Raw genomic sequence first — 20,644 nt, forward strand, 5'->3', positions numbered from 1 at the left:
GATGGTTCAGACTGTAAAATTTCAGAGGGTATACACTTTAGGGTACTTTCTGTGATAAATTTAGGGAGGAGTAGTAACATGAGGAAATACTGAGAGAGGAGGAACAGAAGAGACCAAGATGAAATTTTACTTTTGATTTTAAATTAATCTGTGTTTGCTATATGAAGAAGTATCTGTTATTTGCATAATTTTTTAAAAGTGAAAAATGAGAAAAAAAGGCTACATATATGACATATAACAGTCAAGACTTAGGATCCAGGCACAATCAAGACACTTCCATAAGGCATACCCCTACCTGTGAATCTAATACGCTGGAAATTTCACGTGCACTGACATTCACTTCATCCAACTGCAAGCAAAACAAGTTTCTGGCAACCTGGACAAAATCTGAAATGGAATGCACTTCAGTAGGAACATGGCATTTAACCTCATCTAAATACATCTTACCTTTTTCTAAATGAAGTTGAAGCTATGCGTGATAACTAACATTTTAAACTTAACTTTTCAGTGGATTACCTCAAAGTGGTATTAACTGAAGCGAGAGAAATACAACCTCAAATAAAAACTGAGAGATAAACTGGTTTTTAACTAACCTCAGTTAACTTTGCTGAGGTTAATAAATCAGTTAAGATAACAACAAAGCACATACATTTCACAGGCATATCTATTTCTGCAACTCTTTTACCATGAGCAAGAACCTCTCTGAAACATAGGACAATATTGTGACTTGCAGCTTTTCTAGCAGGAGCCAGAGGTTTAGTAATAATAATAATATCAGGAACTAATATTTATAGAACAGCCTCTGTGCTCAGCACAGTGCTTTGCTATTTCATCCCCCCAACAATTCTCTGAGATAGGTCTTCTTATACTCTCCATTCTACACATGGCAGCTAAGACAAGTTAACGGCCAACTTCCCACCGCCACATGGCAAGTTAGTAGCAGACCAGAATTCCATTTAAGGTCTGACTCCAAGGCATATGATATACTCTGAACAACTGTTAATTAAGCCTTCCTAATACTGGGGCGCCTGGGTGGGTCAGCAGGTTAAGAGTCTGCCTTCGGCTCAGGTCATGATCCCAGGGTCCTGGGATGGAGCTCAGCATCTGACTCCCTGCCGAGCAGGGAGCCTGCTTCTCCCTCTTTCTCTACTGCTCCCCCTGCTTGTGCTCTCTTGCTCTGCCAAATAAATAAAATAAATCTTTAAAAAACAAAACAAAACTAAACAAAACCAGAAAGACCCCCAAGAACCTGCCTGATGCTGGCTAGCAAACTGTAAGCTTCTTCAAACATGAGTATGACCCATTCATCTATGCATCTTCAAAGTTTTTAACTTTAGCTATTACACTTTTAATTTCCAAAGATCCTTTTTTGTATTCTCTGATGGTTCCTATTCTACAACATCCTATTCTTTATTTCCTGGATGGCTTATCTTTGTTTAACCTCTTCAAAGATGTTCACTGTGGTTTGTCTGAAGTTCTCTCCTGATTTTGCATGATTCCTCCTTTTTCAGGGTTCTGTTTTTCTCTTTGTCAGGAAGTTTTGGGCTCTTCTATTTTACATTGGAGAATCTCTCCAAATGTCTGGTGACCCTTGGCTATGAGTTCACATTTAAGAAGAATCACCACCAAAACACTGATGGAAATTTTGTGCACATAACTTGCTTTGTCATCTGGCCAGTTTCACTACAGAGCAATCAGGGGGCCAACTGACATTTTGGTGCAGCTTCTTCAGTGAGAATCTTACAGTCTCTTGCCTACAGAGAATAAACATGACTGCAAAGTTCACCGAGCAATCTGGATGTGTGTTGTGATAACTAATCATACACTCCTCCAAATTCCCTGACTGTTGGGAACTACAGGTTCAGAAGCTCTCTGTAATTTCTCAAGAGAATATACTTCTTTTCTTTGTAGGTATAAGGGACTGTTACATCCTGGGCTGCTTGAGAGGGGACAGGTAACAGCTCGACAAAAACTTATGCAGATTTTTAACAAACCTATTTGAAATGCCCTGCCTACATCTGGCCTTCAGAAGTACCTGATACTTTAATTCCTAAGCCTTTTTAGGGGCAAATCAGCTTGTTTCCTATTGTGTTTCCCCCATTGCTTTAGGCTGGGGGAAATATCACTTGGGCTTTTTGGCCTCTATTCACCAATTCACTGAATATCCTTATCCACATTCCGTCCTTTCATATCACGGTTTTGGTTAATATATGCAAATCTGTTTTCTGTTCTCCTCCCTATTTGGGGTAATTTTCAAACAGGAGAGGAAGGCAAATGTTTATTTTTTTCTATCACTTTGAAACTAAAAAGTGAATTTCTTTTTAGTAATACAGACACTTTAAAAATGATACAATGTTGCATCTATTGTATAAAAAAATTAAATACTGAATGTTATCAACGATATAAAAGACTGTTATATTTAAACATTACTAGTAGCAGAACAAATGCCTACATATAATGTCTCTTGCAAACAACTTATGAATACCTATCAAACTTCTAAACCACTTGTGGGAATTTATCCCAAGAAAAAGAAGGAAAAAAAACTACGATGTTAAATATAGACTTGTTTATACTATCAGCTACTGAGAAACCATCAAAATTCCCTAAAGTAGAAAGGCTTTATATTATAGTGTATCAACTAAGTATGTCAATATTACTCTAACTTTAATAAGAATAATTATATAGCACCATCAAAATATTTATTATGTCATATTAGCTGGAAAAAAGTATGAAATTTCATAGCAGTAGAATTAGAAGTTCGATATTTTATATGGTTTCTTCTGTTATTTGTGAGAAATGTTTACATTTCTTTACATTACAGTAAATAAGAAACCAAGAAGGATAGAATGAAGGTATTTTTGAGCTGGAAGATTCTAGGAAAGTCACCTTTCTGCTGACCCAGCCAGGCCAAATTAATTCTAGACGACATTTTAAGGTACTGACCAAGGAACCTGAAATAGATGTGGTATTTTTTTTTCCCTCTTTCCTTCTAAAGAAGAAGCACTCTTAATGAAAATAGGTCACCATAACTCTCCCACCAAGCTTCTGTGATGACACAACACGATAAACCTAATATTACCTCCAAAAGACACTGTTCCCTTAGGGTCTACTTGCACTTGCTGTCTCAGGGCTTGATGTTGTTCCTTTGTGGGCTGAATTCCAAGATAATCTAGAGCCTGGAAGGAAAAGGACTCATGTGAAGTAATTTTTCACATCTCTGAAGAATAAAACTTTTCATTACAACTTTATTTTACAACCCAATGAAAAGAATCAATATCAGGAACAGGGACCAGAATTACATGCCCAGAGAGAGTCTGTTGACTATTTATGGATTAATTTTCTATAAAATATTAGCTTCCCGATTCTAACACCACCTCAATTTTTTGTGGTTTGCTTCTTTTCTTTTTTCTTTCTCTTTTTTTGCAAGACTAGCACTTTGGCTGATGCCAAATTTATAAGCATAGCCCTAAAACCAAAACTCAAATTTCTTAGCTTAAAATATGTGATTATGGGAGGAAAAAAATAGCAAGGAAATTCTATTAAATCAGATAAAACATTAATTTCTATGAGTAGCACTACAAAACATACCTATTCATGTATTGGTGGCCGGGCACAGTGAGAAGAGACAGGAGAAATGGAGATTAGGAAAGAGTCATAGATTCATTCAAGAGTGATTCTAGAGCTTAGCTAAGTATCATCTTCCTGCTCCGTCTACACGGTCATAAATATTTACCTTGTGTAACATGGAATAATGGTTAACTTTTGAAGTTCTTTCCCTTCAGTTACAAAAATGTTCCAAGCACACAGACATACACAGAAAGACAATAATACAAAGAACATCCATGTACTCAAATACTCATTGGTATTTGCATGAAATTATATATATTTTTAAGAAATAAACATTGCAGACTTGGTTGAAAGCTTTCACTGTTGTTCCTTGGCAGGAACAACTATCCTAAGGTGGGTGTAAGCTTTCTGTCCACGATCTGATACTATTACTACATGTATTCCCTAATGTTATGTACTCCTGTGCACTTAAAATTTTATATCAATGGTGTACTATAAACATTATTTATAAATAATTTCACAAGTTATTATTGTTTTTACCTCCATGTTATGATTTTGTAATTGCTCGATATTTTTACCTGTGAAACTAGTTCACTTAACTTTAAATGGTATGCCACTGTATAAATACAAATTATATATTCTCTGATGGATGGGCTTTTATCATTACTCCAGCTTTTTTTAAAATTACAAAACATTATACATATCTCCTGTATGGCGGTGTGAAAATTTCTCTACAGTATATCCCTAAAAGAGGAAATGCTGAATCATATGTAGTGTGTGTGTGTGTGTGTGTGTGTGTGTGTGCATATATATACTGTCAACTTTAGATATTGTAAAATTATTCTCCAAACTGGCTGCAGCAATTTATACACACCACTGGCAATAAGACCTATTTTTCTACATTCTTAAGAGCATTTGTTGTTTTCACACTTTAAATTTTGTCAATATGTTGAATATGATTTGGATGCTGTTGAATTCCTTTAGTTACAAGTGAGATTAAACGTCTTTTACATGTTTATTAGCAAAGTTTTTGACTCGTAAATCAATTAGCAATATGTCTTATATTTTTACACAGTTTTGAGAAGTATTTTTTGCTAGTGATTTCTAATTTGGTGATGTTCTCCCAAATATGGAAACAAAAACTGTCTCTAAACATTGCAAAATGTCCCTGAGGGAAGGGAAAAAAAACAAAAACAAACCCTCCTTGAGAACTACTTCTCCAGAGACAAACACTATTATTAATAGTTTGGTGCATAATTTTCTGAAATTGTTCTATGAATATAGACTCCAAATATTAAATATACATAAATTATGTATTTATTTATAAGAATTATGCTATACAGTATTATACATTTTAAAAAATTGTCAATATATCATAGCTTTCTGTTCTGTACATTTTTGCATCTTTTGCATACTTTTCAAAACTGTGTAATAGTGCCTTAACACTCAAGTATATATACTTCAAATTTTGAATGTAACAAAACATTACAAATTATGCCTCCATCAGAAAGGATGAATACACAACTTTTGTAGCAACATGGACGGGACTGGAAGAGATTATGCTGAGTGAAATAAGTCAAGCAGAGAGAGTCAATTATCATATGGTTTCACTTATTTGTGGAGCATAACAAATAACATGGAGGACAAGGGGAGATGGAGAGGGGAGAGGAGTTGGGGGAAATTGGAAGGGAGGTGAACCATGAGACTATGGACTCTGAAAAACAATCTGAGTGTTTTGAAAGGGGGGGGTGGGAGGTTGGGGGAACCAAGTAGTGGGTATTAGGGAGGGCACGGATTGCATGGAGCACTGGGTGTGGTGCAAAAACAATGAATACTGTTACGCTGAAAAGAAATGAAAAATTATAAAAAAAAAAGTCCCTTTTGAACTTCTCCCTAGAGGGAAGAATATTTGGTTCAATATTCCTGAGTATTTTATTATATAATATTTGGTATCTACTAAAAACAAATCTGTAATAGATATACATGTTTTAAAGCAAGGCAATAAAATAAAAATTCCGTGAGTACATTTAAGAATTATAAAACTGCCAATAGGGCTGAATTCATGTCATATTCCTGTCCTACTACACGAGAGGTAACTACTACTATTGAACTGTGGGATTATCATCCCCATATGACTTATTTTAAGATGCCTGGTCACATACATAGGTATCCCTAATGTGTTGTTTTGTTTTGCTATGTTTTAGCTTCATAAAAATGCTGCAGGTAGTCATAATTCTGAACCTTGCTGTTTTCACCCTACAGTATGGTTTCATCATTCATCTGTATATGCTATTTTAACATCAGCACATTCATTTTCATTGATAAATACCTGATTAGATGAATATGTCACAATTTACTCACCCACCCTCCAGCACACAGGGGCTTTTTGCTTACCAGGAATGTTAACAATGAACATTCTTGTATACGTCTACTCTAGCACCTAGATACAACTTTCTTTAGGGTATGTACTCAGGAGATATATTGGTGGGTCTTTTTTGATTGATTGTAGGACTTTTTTTTTTAAGATTTTATTTATTTATTTGACAGAGATCACAAGTAGGCAGAGACACAGGCAGAGAGAGAGAGAGGAAGCAGGCTCCCTGCTGAGCAGAGAGCTGGATGTGGGGCTCGATCCCAGGACCCCGAGACCAAGACCCGAGCTGAAGGCAGAGGCCTCAACCCACTGAGCCACTCAGGCGCCCCTGATTGTAGGACTTTTAAAAGTATTTTGGATAGCAATATTTTATATTATGTGTATTACAAGTGTTTTCTCCTAGTTTTCAGCACAACTTTTTACTTTTTTATATTTACTTTATGGAGTTCTTTATGGACAGTTCCCAGGCATGTTTGCATACCATTATTTCATGTTTTTATAAACATATATAATAGGGTATCTGGGAGGCTCAATCGGTTAAGCATCCAACTCTTGATTTTGGCTTGGGTCATGATCTAGGAGAAGTGAGATAGAGCCCTGTGTCGGGCTCCATGCTGGGTGTGGAGTCTGCTTAAGATTCTCTTTCTCCTTTTCCCTCTGTCCCTCCCACTCTTCTTCCAAAAAAAAAAAAAAAAAGCATATAAATGATAAACTTGAAATTTAAAACAGATTGTCTCTTGGGGAGAGGGAGAGATATATATGATCAAAAAGAAACACAAAGGCAATGTCAAAAACTCTGATTCTTAGCTGGGTGGTGGGTACAGGTGGGTTTGTTTTATTATTCTTTAAACTGTACATATACAGTATAATCATTCTGTGTACGACTGATGTTTTCATGTAAAGAAATAAAAACAATTTTACAAAAGTAATGTAAACAAAACACCTGCCACAGAAGGTACGAAATATATGATTATTATTATACTAAGTATAATGGAACTTTATCGAAGTACAATGGAACTTTATCTAGAGCCAAACTTTAGAAATTTACTCTAGATGAAAACAGCATATTGGTGAGGTAAGCTCATAAATTTAAATGCAAAATAATTTATTTTTGGTCAAAAAACAAGTTCTAAAAATTTCTTGAATAAGCAATTTCTTAACCTTAAGCAAAAATGCAAACTGTTTAATGGACAAATAAAAGTCCTTAACTCTTTCTAATGTCTGAATGATGAATTTTTAAAATGTCACTTCTTCACAATATTCATCACATACTTCCCAACCTAATATAAAGAACAACTCATTAACTGTAATCAGACATGGGGTATGCCATTGCTCACTACAGCTTTCTTCAAATGCTACAGAAATGGCAAGAGGTAAAGTAAATATCAGCAAAATGGCATCTGTATCCCAAAGCATCTTTCTCAGGTACAAAAATACACATAGGATGGAAGTACAATAATTCTTGGTCTTCAAGCCAACTAATAAACTGTATACCTACTTGCTGTGTTTACCATGCCTACTTATATGTCTAACATTAGGATTAAATGAGACCCACAGTACTCATAAAAATGCTTTAAAAATATAGCACTGCAAATACCCATGGTGAAATTATTTTAAAATATCTGTATATTAAATCATCCTCAGAGTATTCGTAGGAAGAGGCAATCCATTTTTCAGAAAAGGAATTAATGAATAAGTAGTTTAATATTAGAAACCATTTTCTAGTATATCCTGATACAAAACTGGTTATTTAGACTGGTGAAACATAGAGGATTTCATGAAGACAATGCCATAAATAAATATATATATATATATATATATATATATGTTTATATATATGTATATATCTTGATAGGTAATTTCCTTTAGCAAATTCTAACTTCTCCGTTTTTCTTAAGAATTGTACTGAGTAGGCTATTTACTTAATAACCACATGATTAGTCAACACCTTTCCTTGTGAAATCTTATTGTAACACAAATTTCCTAGATGCTGTATGTAATATATTTATAGAAGATAAAGGAAAAAGATAATTTTATTTCATTTAAAATATTTGATCACATTGGCCTTAACTGTTACTGAACAGTAAATATGTTAAAAATATAATAGATAATAAAATTGAATCTGTCTACAAAATAACAACTGAAATAGAAGGACCTATTTTAAAAGGAATGATACAGATATTATTATGCAACCAAACAAAAAAGGAAGAGTAGCTTAGCAAATATTTGGGTAGATAGGAGCTAATTTGGATTCTGGAAAAAAAAAATTCTTATTAAGGAAAATGCCGTTTCATACTCTGAAAACACAGAATGCTCTACTAAATAAAGTCACTAAATATACTTTGAATAAGAAAAAACTGAATTAACACAGAATTTTCTATAATACTGCCATTTTATTTTTCCAGAAAAATATTTTTTTTAAGCTAAAAGGAGGACCAAACCCTGGAAATTCTGATTCAACAGTCAAACAACTCAAATTTCTCAGAATCAATACAGATTTAGATGATTTTCATATCTAAGGCAATTAATTAGACTTTTTAAAAAAATCATGTGCTAGGAAAACTTAAATTGAATAAGAAAACAAAGGCTGCCAAGTCAAGTCATTAGCTGGATAACTTCCTCCTTACCCAGAGAAACAGTATTAAATCTGGATGTTTAGAAACGCATATTAAAGCAACATCATTAAAAACAATAACTTCTTTATTTTTTAGATATTTATAGGTGTTTTTACACCTCAAATATACATTAAAAAATGTTAATATTAACTGATTGTAAACCTTGGCATTAGTCAGAACTTAACATTTAAGTCACCAATAAAAAGAGAGTACAAGTTAGCAAAAGAGATTCAGGATTCTGAAAACCTAAACAAGCTATCTTAAGTATCTAATTAATTGGAAAGTTTAATGAGCACAGACCAGGTGCTTAAACATTGGTAGGTGTACTAGATATCATCATGAAGAAAGTTAATCTTGTTGTCAAAACAAAATACACAAAAGACTGTACAGCACCAAAAAGTGATGTTGTGCTATAGATGTGCAAAATAAGGCAATATTAACCCAAACTATAATAGTTAGCAAAATCTGGACACAGGAGTTGCAATTGAGTTAGCATGTGAACACTGGGCAAGAGTCAAGTTGACTCTGGAAAAGGTATTTGTTACAGGACCATTCAAGCAAAGGTATGAATGTGGGAATAAATGCAATGTGTATTTACGGTAGCTGTGCACTTTCAACTCTTCCTAAAATGCATAGGTATGACTGTGGATATAAATGCAATGTGTATTTACGGTAGCTGTGCACTTTCAAACTCTGCCTAAAATGTAAAAAAAAAAAAAAAAAAAAAAAAAATCATTATTCATGAAAAATGACAGGAAAATAGAGGCACTTTTTACAGCACTATATCCAATTTTATATTTAAAAAAAGACATAGCACATTTTTGCTGTGAGCTCCCAGGTCACCTGACAGGAAAAGCTCTAAAATGCTTTTTTACTTTTTACTTCTTCCTTTTTAATCACCTACATTTCTTTGACATACAGAAGCTCTCAATATTTCACTCTCCCCAGGACTAATTTTTGGTGCCTCTTAGTACATTGCTACCAGCTTCTTTATATTTAGTGAGCATCTATTTTGTTCTTTAGGCTTAGTTTCCCTTTGCTTTTTAAAAAGTTGTACTTACTGCTATTACACATATTTGGGCATAATTCACTCTCTGTTTCCTTTGATTCTACACTGTAAAACATCACATTTGTTTTATTCCTACACAGGAGGAAACTGATTAATTTGGTGTCAATTTAGGTTACAAAAGGTTTTATTTCTATTTTGTACTTGCGAGTGGGAGGCTCAACTCAAACATAAATAATTAAAACTCAAACTGCCATTCATTTAATCACAAAAAAGTAATTCTTCAAGAAAGTAATGGCTCCAGTCCTTCCTTTATCCTCTCAGAGAATGAGAACACTTCCTTACTTCCATTTTATAGAAGAAAAATGGAAATTTAAAGTATTTACCATTTCCAGTTTCTCTGCCTTGAGGCGAACAGAGGGATTTAGGGAAATCTTCTTTCCTTGTAGTCCATAATTATCAGTCCATGCAGGGGCAATATCTAAGAGACAACAGGGTGCACGTTAATTGGAAACTTAATTGGAATAGAACTTTTCATTTGACAGGATGTGTTCTGGGCTCCTGCTGTTCAAAAATAATTCTGGCTAATCAGTTGGCAGTTTTTACTTTTGTTTTCATTATTTTTTTCTTTAAATCTAAAATGTATCATATAAATCACCCTCACTTGAGCACTAAATGATATAATACAAAAAGAATGGCCAATTATGCCTTAAATCCCATGGAAATATTATTTTAAAAGACAAACATACATCCTACCAGTACCCCATCATCAAAATGCCTTACTAATTGTAAAGTGAAGCCTTTATCTTGCAAAATAAGTAAAATCAAGTTAGGAATTCAAAAATATCATGATATTTCTTTGGCAGAAGTGGTTTTGTTACGGATTCTGAAGGTACTATGGAAAAACTCGTAAGTGTAAACTGTTTCAAGTTTGCACATAAAGTATGATACAGACTAGGAACTTTTGGAACCCCTTACTTTACATTAAGGTTATATTTCAGGAAGCATAGATGGACTTCCAAGAGTTGAGTTTCATACAACTCTCACCCATTCTAATACCTTCTTAATCTACACTGATGATTTACATGAGCCTTCGTCCTTTTTGCATGAATAAGAGATCAGATGCCACAAAGGATTAGACCTTGAAAAATTATTTGTTTTAATATGCCAAAGTATGTAAAACAAATTCTTGTAATTCATGTCAATCCTTGTATCTAAATTGTCACTATTCTAAATACACTTCTAAATGGTATTTTACTAGTTCTACATAGAAACAAGAGGAAGAGAAAAAACTTTTTGAAATGTCACATCTTTATGCAGTGTTTTAATTTTTTTTTAATTTCTCAGAGCATCTGTCTCTAAGTACAAAATGATTTGCATTCTCTTTCTTAAGAACATAAGAAGCGCATATGAAAATAAATAGTCTTCCTCTAAACCTTTAACACATCCTTAACATTCCATGTAAAATCTTGAATATAGCTTATAGGTGTCAAGATCATAAAAAAAAAATGGTTACTGACTTTTAGCTTCAAATGGAATCAAACCTTGAAGAAGAATGATTTTAGTATAATAGAATTTTTACATTTCTGATAAAAGCAGCAAAGTCTCTTTTGTCATCATGATACTTAATTGTTAGCCACTAGACAAAAAATAGTATATATGTCTATATATGTATTTTTTTCTTTTTTTCTCTTAAGAGAAATTCTGTGCCAAACCTACAGTGTGGCACAAAAGATCAGCATGGAGTGGGATGGTATAGAAGACCAAAGAGCAGGGAAGTCAAACTTTATTTTTCATTTTTAATGTTTGGATTTGTGAGGCTTGTCAATGACCTTCAGCTTGACGCCTGACCTGCAATTAAGGAACAGGAGCACTACTAGGTAGACCCAAACTAGCCTAATCATGATTTCAGACCAATAATCCTCCTCCTGGGAGTGAATTACCCTGTGCAAGTGTTAAGTATGTGGAAGGGCTGGGGGATGGGAGGGAGACAGAGCAGAATGGAACAGGGAAGAACAGGGACACACACACAGCAACCACACACACTGAGGCATGCACTTACTTATGTATTCCTATACATAAGCATAAAAATTTGCCGTCTGTAACAGTGGAAATGACAGCAGATCAGCTCTTATTTATGCTAACTTTGAGCCAGGCAATGCCCTAAGTACTTCATAGAGATGAGCTCATTAAGCTTTACGATAGCCATAATGACATAGGTGTCATTATTGCCATCGCAAAGATGGAGAGATCAAGGCCCCAAAAGGTAAAGAAACCAACCTATGATCACACAGCTAGGAAGTGACCATGTCAGGATTCTAGTCTCTTGTGACTCCCAAAGCCACGATTCCTAAATGTCGTATCTTTCATCATGTTTTCTCATCTGTAAAGTAGTTAGAATAAAATAGTGCACCTTACAGAAATTGTAAAGGTAAATTATAGAATCAGAGAAAACTACTACGAACACTAGAGAATATTGTTTGTTTGTGTTTAAGTAGGCTCCATGGCCAGCGTGGAGCCCAACACGGGGCTTGAACTGGCGACTCTGAGGTAAAGACCCAAGCTGAGATCGAGAGTCACACGCGTAACAGACTGAGCCACCCACGCACACTTAGAATATTGTTAATATTAACAAACAGACATATAAACAGGAGATTTAAAGTAAAATTACAGTAACTCCCCCCTCGCCCCGCATATTTAACAATATGCAGTCATGGCTTAACAAAATCCCACTTTCTTTCGGCCAACCTTCCCCTAAACCTGTACCTTTGAGCCAAAACCTCAGGAGGATTTATGCATAAATCCGGCATGCTTTGGTGATTCAGAGGAGCTTGACCTGAAAAGCTGCTCATAGACAGACAGCTTTCCCCATTTGCTGGTGACATCTCTCAATTCTGGCCTCAAGCTCTTGATTTGCTCCTCTCCGGGGGAGTGAGGATTTTCAAAGGATAGCTTATTATTCTCTTGGATCTTCTCTTCTATTCCTCTTTTTAGGGAAAGAAAGGGAATGTTTTAAGAGGGCAGGATCAAAACCATTTGGTTTATACCACGAACCCTCCATGGATATTTTTCCCCATCACTATTTTGTTTCAGTTATAAAACCTTAGTGTGGGAGGATTACAGTTTGTGTTCTGTAAAGTTAAATTAATGATAATATTTCTTCATGCAATAATTCACTCAATTTTTCAGGAATGTCTGTAGTATGCTTTGAGCTCACCAGTTCATGCATTAGTCAGCTTATAGCAATAGTAAACGACTCTGAGTTCTGAAATAAGACATTTATATAATAGTTTTTTAAAAACATATTCAAGTATTATATGGATTTTTAAAATTCTAACCAGTTTTACACTTTGGAATAATTTTGAGATGGGAACATGGGTAGATTTGCTTCAATTCAGTGTGTTTTAGTTGAGATTAACATTAAAACTTGTTTATATTTTTTGAATAAATACCAACTGGCTGAAGAAGTTTAGATGTGACAGTTAAGGGTCTAATTTGGGAAAAGTCTATAATTAAGTGCTTATAACAGACAAATCACAATGTATGTAAGTTACCTAGAGATAATTTGGAGTTATTTTTCCCCCCCCTAGAAAGATCTGGGCTACTACACTTACGTGAAAATAAAAATAAGACTACCTCAATGCTAATTCTACACTAGAAAAGTGTTCAATTTTAATTGTATTTTAATATTTACTTTTCAGAAGGAAAAAATGAAACAAGATAGGATCGGGAGGGAGACAAACCATAGGAGACTCTTAATCTCACAAAACAAACAGCGTTGGAGGGGAAGGGGGTAGGGAGAGGGTGGTTGGGTTATGGACATCGGGGAGGGTATGTGCTATGGTGAGTGCTGTGAAGAGTGTAAGCCTAATGATTCACAGACCTGTACCCCTGGGGCAAATAATGCATTATATGTTAATTGAAAAAAAAAAAAGAAAAAAATATTTACTTTTCCTACAGCTCACTCAAATATATTTTCATTAAATCATTTTTCTATTATAAAATATAGCACTCTTTCTTTTAGTCACTTATGTGAATTTACCTCATTTTATTCATAATTCTGGGATCTCTTCATTCTAATCAGATCTGCCTCCTAGGATGGCCTGATATCTCGTTCATCCTTTGTTCTGTGATTTTGCTCCCGGTGGGTCCTTCCCTTAGGAAGATCTCCACCCATCAGTCGATATTTACCACTTCTTGCACGATCTGGATGATGTCTGATTTTTGCTATGAAATTTCTACATGTTGTGACAAATTCTTTACTATGTACTAATTTGGGGGATGAGGGGAGGATGCAAAACTGAATTAAAGAATGGGAGCTTTTGTTTCCAGTCTAAAAATATCCCCAAAATATTATCTGAGCTACACTATAGTCAGTGGGTTCTGTAATATTAATAATAACAGCAAAATTTACTGAGCATATGCTATGTCCCAATTACAATGCTAAGTGCCTGATATGCATGATCTCATTTAATATTTATAAAGACCCATGAGGCAACTAGTTCAAGGTTACACAGCTAATAAGACGGAAGCGAAGAAATGAATCTCTACATTTGCATTCAGAGCCTGTGCCTTCCCTACACCACACTCTGGCCACTTCTTTCCTTCTCTACTTTGTTCACATCTTTGCACTATCTGGACAAGATAGTATATTCCTTTGAATACAGAAACCACCTGTACCCCACTCTAGTTAACAAAGAATACCGCAAATGGTAGTTATTCAATAAAATAAACACATACATATATGTTTTCTAATCTGAATGATGAAGGTTTCTTTTTAACCTATGTTTTATTTCACCATAGACTCTTAAGTATCTCATGGAAAATATCCTAATTCCTTCATAATTCCTCCTGAGCTATGTTTTCTACATATATGACATGCTCGGTAAGTGGTTCTTGAATAAATAAAAGACTGAGAGAGGCAATGAGCAGTCCAATGACTTTCAAAATTAAAATCATGTTACATAAATGTATCCTTACCATTGTTCACTTCTTTCATCTATATTTTTCTTCTTCTTCACATATGTTCACAGTTTAAAATAAAAACAATACATCAAGAGAATGGAAATTAATTCCATAAAAGGGATAATACTGGGGCTCCTGGGTGGCTCAGTGGGTTAAAGCCTCTGCCTTCAGCTCAGGTCATGATCCTGGGGTCCTGGGATCGAACCTGGCATTGGGCTCTCTGCTCAGCAGGGAGCCTGCTTCCTCCTCTCTCTCTGCTTGCGTTTCTGCCTACTTGTGACCTCTCTCTATTAAATAAATAAATAAAATCTTAAAAAAAAAAAGAATACTAATAAGATTTCTAAGAGTCAAGGACTCCCTCTAAGTAGAAGGGCATTTAATTTATGGCTAGAGATTGCTACCAACCCACTGGTAAATACTGGTCTCCAAATCAGAGGCAAAAACTGTGGAATCCGCTATAAATTCCCAATAAGTGAGGTGCCTGTGTGCTATGGTCTGAAAGTCTGTGTCCTCCCGAAATGCCTATGTCAAAATCCTAACCCCCAAGGTGATGGTATTCGGAGATGGGGCCTTTGGGAGGGGCTGAGGTCACGAGGGTGAAACTCTCCTGAATGGGATTAGTATTCTGACTAAAGAGACCCCACAGGTCTCCATGTGAGGATACAATGGGAAGTCTGCAACCTGAAAAAGGCTCTCACTGGAACCATGCCAGCACCATGATCCTGGATTTCCAGCCACCCGAACTGTTAGAAATACATGTCTGTTGTTTATAAGCTACCCAGTTTGTGGTATTTTGTCACAGCAGCCCAAATGGACGAAGATACCATGTACTTTATGCTAATTTGTCCTTATTTTGCAATTCTAATCTAGACTAATGCTATTAAAAATTAAAATATACAGGTAACAACTTACATTGGAATTTTTAGACATATGTAATTAACTCTTTGTTTCCTTAAGCATTGGTTTTTGATTGTTGTTATACTTAATTTTTGGACATAATTTAAAGGGAAAGTTTTTTTCTTGATATTGGAGCTACAAACAGATACTTCACAGTTCGATAAAAAGCAATTTTTTTTATGGGTGGCTCACAGAATTAACATTTTATTGTTTTAAAAATTCAGTAAATCATTTCATGGTAATTATAATAATATTCAATTCAAAATACTGATGTTCTTTTTAATTTACATCTATACAATCTCTTCTTAAAAAAAATCAAAAACATATTTCATTTCTTAAGCTATGCTCCCATCTATAATTTCTCTGAAAGGTGCATTTAATGAACCTCACCAGTATTTCTCTAAAAGGACAAGGCAACCTAATCTTGATTTAAAGAAGAGTTTACATTATTTGATTTCAACAGTTCATTGATTACTACAACTTCACAGACACTGTTATGATAATGCATCTTAAAATTTCAACCCTTTGTTCAGGAAAATTTCTAATAAAAGATCTAATCTAACAGGGACCATTGCACAATACATTCATTTTGCTCTTTTATTCACTGAAGGAAAAAAAGGCATAATGCACTCTTCTTTAAAGTCTATTAAGTCACATTATGTACTCCTCATTGAGAAAGAGTAATTGAAAGAAATAATAATAAAGAGGAATTAAATGTGCATTTACCTGTATTAGACATATCCGTAGGGCTGTTTCCCGAAGAAGTAATTGGAGTCTGTTCTGTTTTCTTGTATCCAGTTTTCATCTATGAAAGAAAAGGAAGAACATAAAATGTCATTTTCTAAAGTAGGTCAAAGACCAGACTAGAAGCTCACGTTAACATAAAAAGAATGGTTTAAGAGATTAAAGCAGTAATCCAAAAAAATGAGATCTCTAAAATTTTGTTATATTTATCTCCAAGCAAAGCACTTCAGAATTAAAGAACAACTGCTTTCAGCTCTACCATGTCCAAGGACAACAAAATATAAGGCCATGCACCTTATCTCTGAAAAGTTATTACAACCCCAAATAAAAAAGTATAAGGGGCTGACAGAAAATCTTACACTCTGTATCTTACTAGCAGGTTCCCGAAACTGAAATTGCCTTTGACAAATTTTATTCCATTGACTGAAAGCCTACCTGAGTTTCCTATTTTGTTTTATAGCTGACATATATTTTAAGAGTACATGCTCTATTTTATGACTTTGATTTTTTAGGTCCCTGTTGCAATTAGTAATCAATTGTCGATTCTGATGTAGAAACTCCCTCTTCTGGGTGAGTCTACTGGGGTGAACTAGGTATTAGCATGCACACGTGAGGGAACCATAGCCACCTACACTGGGTAATTAGGATTAGCCTCATTGTGCAGGAAAAAAAAAGCTAAGGAACAAGAAGGAAGACTGACTGTCTTCAGTCAAGCAGGAAACAGAAATAAGAATAAATTAAACCATATTAGAGTTTTTCTGAAAATAAATATGACATCCCTAACATAGTTTTTTTTTTTTTTTTTTTTTTGAATGACAACTAGACATATCTCCTCGAGGCCATTCCTGATCATGACTTTCCGGACAAAAGACACACTAACTTGAAAAATTATATTATTGATACAGTATAAAAATATTAAACATAAAAAAAAAGAACTTCCAAGGAAATATAAATCTGTTTAAAAAAACTACACTAACAAAATTAAAATTCTATTGCATGTAACAAACATAAAAACATACAGGGGATTTACGGACTGAATAAATATACAGAGAAATGTAAGATTACCTGATTTATCCTAAAAGAAGGTAAAATGGTATCTGTAGTTTGGGGAGTAGATGAGGTCTTTGGAATCAGTGTTTCAGGGGGAGATGGAAGAAGGCTAAATGTTGAGACTTGAGGTCCATATTCTCCGGAAGCTTGTAAAAGAGATGTACAAGATGGATTTCCTGGATGACTGCCATCAGATTTTTGTCTTATGAACATTATCTCCCAAACAGATTCTGACCTAGCATTAAAAAGAAATCACTTTATGGATATTGTGTGGATACAGTACAGCTGAATTTTAAGATAATATTTCAATTATTATTAAAATATGCTTGTTTTGGGGGTGCCTGGGTGGTCAGTTAAAGTGGCGACTCTTGATTTCAGCTCAGGTCACAATCTCAGAGTTGTGAGATCAAGCCCCATGTTGGGTTTTGCTGCTCAGTGAGGAGTCTGCTTGAGATTCTCTCTCTTCCTCTGCCCTCCCCTACCCGGCTCACGTGCATGCTCTTTTAGGACCTAAACTATTTAAACCTCTTAAGTCACTGTTTTTGAGAAGACATGCTAACTAACTCATTCTATTTTATGAATAGGATAGTTACCTCAACTTGGCTCTGGTAATTATGCTTTTTGCTTCTTCAAAGGATACACCAATCATAGATTCCTTGTTTATTGAGACAAGTTGATCTCCTGGCTTCAAACGTCCATCCTAACAAAAGTAGTAATAAATAAAAAGAAATTAATAATGATGGTGTTTAAAAAAAAAATAACTGATACAACTAAACAAAAAAAAAATTTAGTGAACAGTCTTTTTAAGAAGGAGTAAAAAGAAAATCTTGGACAAAAAAACCTCACTAGCAAAAAGTTTTAACTAAAGCCTGGTTTGCTTACATATGGAATGAAATGGAACAGTTCCTGTATATGTGAGCTGAATTTGCACACTAAGGAATCCTGAAGACACACATAAAGACATAGCCAGGTACACCAGGAAAAGACTCATTTTAAAAGGTTGGTACTACAGTGCCTGGGTGGCTCAACTGGTTAAGTGTTTGCCTTTGTCTCAGGTCATAATCCCAGGGTTCTGGGAATGAGCCCCCTATCAGGCTCCCTGCTCCATGGGGAGTCTGCTTGTCCCTCTCTTAAAACTCCCTCTGCCCCTCCCCGTTCTCTCTCTCTCTCCAATAAATAAATAAACCTTAAATAGAAATAAAAACACACTTACTGCTATCTCTCAACACTGAATACGGAGTACACAGGAAGATAGAAGATATATAAATAAATATAAAATATTAATCAAAAAAACTTCATGGAAACATGTTATTTCAAATGCTGTGTAAAAGAAACTATCAACTAAATGCATAATGACTCTATGACCCATCTAAATTACAAACATTATTTTAAAAATTAAACTGAAAAAGGAAATGACTTTAAAATACATAAAATTTAGAAATTTGTATTTTATAAATATAACTAGGAAAGTGAGAGAATACAACACAATTGCTATATTCACTCTATTTTGCTATATAATAGGCTGTATTTTTTCCCTTCCACTGGTTAACGTATGAGGAGTAAAACGCAATCGTAATGCTGGAAAAGACTAAGCAGTATGAAGAGAGCATCCACCGTAAGGATCCTACATGTTCAGTGAAATCAAAGAGCTAATTTTGTAAAATTTTGTAAACACAGTTCTGTACTGCTTGGGCCCAAACCTTAGTACAGAGTTCGGTTACGTATGCATTTAAATGAACTCTACCAAGACATATTTAGACACTCACATACATTAGCTTGCAATTTAATATGTGAAATTTTACCTTCGGGACGGTTAACTCAAGGTTAAGATGAAACGGCAGTAAACAAGAGAAACAACCTGTTTCTTTTGCCACAGGCAAAAGGATAAGGCTAATAACAGGGGAGTATGAACAAAATCCCAGAGTGCTTATTTCCAGGAGGAAGGGTGGGGAATGTGGGGAATGTGATCAGGAATGCCTCAGTAGCACTTTAGATTTTCCACTTTTTAAATCAAGTGGTGAACGCTAAGCAGATTCATAGGTGTTCATTCTATTATTATGCTTCATTTACATGTGTCAAGTATCACATTATAAAAACGAAAAGGGGGCACCTGGTTGGCTCAGTTGGTAGAACACACAACTCTTGATCTCAGGGCTGTGCGTTCAAGTCCTATATAGGGCATGGAGTCTACTTAAAAAAATAAATAAAATAAAATAAAATAAAAAAGAAATTCTCCATCTCCCAAAATAAAAAGAGCTCATAATATCTGCCCGAAATTAATTAGGCTGAATCATGTTTGGTTCTATATATTCCAAAGCTGGTCTTGGAAATAAGGGTCAAATGGAGAAATTTTTAATCTAATTTTAAAATAAGTATATTAACAAATGAGTCAAATTAAAAAAATGCCATTATTAAATCCAGCTCTAGCCTATTTGGAATCTACAAAGGATCCTAACTAGAATCAGTTTAATAAAGTAGATTACAGCTGAAATTTAATGGCTATACTACTACTGACTTGTATCACAAAGCCTAGCAACAATTTAGGAGAAAAAGTAGAGAAAATGAAGAAAGCCCTGTTTCACTGGAGCAAAGCATACAAAGGCCCTTGACAAGGAAAGAAAGGATTTCTTAGAATCGGGGTGGCAGATAGTAAAAACAGTAAATATTGTCAGGTGACAATTTTTTCAACTGGTAGGAGACTTCAGAAGGCAGTGGCCAGATGTGGAAAGAACACAAGGTTTGGCAGCTAGACAGACCCAATACAAACTTGAGCTCCACAACTTGCTAGCTAGATGTTCATAAACAAACAGAGGAAGAGGAAAGGGGCTGGGGGAATCACACAGTCTCATCTACAGAACTACATTCAAAACTGTTGGAGGTGGCCTCCTGTGTCCATGCCTCTCATACATACCACCACTGCTATCAGGGTTGCAGAGAAAAAGACCTCAGAAAACAGAGGTAGGCAACAGGATTTCGGCAGACCTACTATCTCCTATATCCTCCTTTCAGACGTATTAGCAACACAGCGGGAAAAGCTCTCATGAACACAACATGTATCTTATATTACAGCACACTGATGTCCAGCAGGACAAGGATCAGAGAAGAAAGAAGAATAATACTTTCTGATGGTGGCTTCTGGTATTTATATATATTTTTTCTTCCTAAAAAGTATTTACAGTGGTGTTTTCTTTTCTTTTTATTTTTCTTAGCCTCCTAGAACAAGATCTTAGCCAATCGTGTGAATTTCTGAACCTGTTTAAAAGTCAGAACCTGCAAACTCAAGCAAAGCTATTTCTGTTAGAGTCTGGCATTCAAACCAGTGAGCCCTGCCCCAGTTGGATGAATGTATATGTGAAGATACTAACTTTGGGGACACGCGGAGTCTTCTTCCATACTGTCTGGGTTTGGATACAGCAGTTACTGAGC

General features: G+C 35.0%; 1 protein-coding gene across 9 annotated transcripts in view; it reads right to left on the reverse strand.

Annotated features, from left to right (window-relative positions):
• The window catches only part of STXBP4 (syntaxin binding protein 4), a 270,874-nt gene that overhangs the window by 224,482 nt on the left and 25,748 nt on the right, over positions 1 to 20,644 (reverse strand). For all 9 annotated transcript variants that reach the window (XR_006384565.1, XR_006384564.1, XR_006384562.1 and 6 more), the window contains 6 exons: positions 17,812 to 17,918; positions 17,234 to 17,453; positions 16,151 to 16,229; positions 9,949 to 10,043; positions 3,080 to 3,176; positions 296 to 387 (listed from right to left, as the gene is read on the reverse strand). Coding sequence is in view for 4 of the 9 variants with exons in the window: in XM_044248640.1 (XP_044104575.1) it covers positions 296 to 387; positions 3,080 to 3,176; positions 9,949 to 10,043; positions 16,151 to 16,229; positions 17,234 to 17,453; positions 17,812 to 17,918 (690 nt within the window). In the remaining 5 variants the exon portion in view is untranslated. The remainder of the gene's footprint in view (positions 1 to 295; positions 388 to 3,079; positions 3,177 to 9,948; positions 10,044 to 16,150; positions 16,230 to 17,233; positions 17,454 to 17,811; positions 17,919 to 20,644) is intronic.

This window comes from Neovison vison, chromosome 5 (assembly GCF_020171115.1).
Source record: "Neovison vison isolate M4711 chromosome 5, ASM_NN_V1, whole genome shotgun sequence".
NCBI classification, from domain to species: domain Eukaryota; kingdom Metazoa; phylum Chordata; class Mammalia; order Carnivora; family Mustelidae; genus Neogale; species Neogale vison.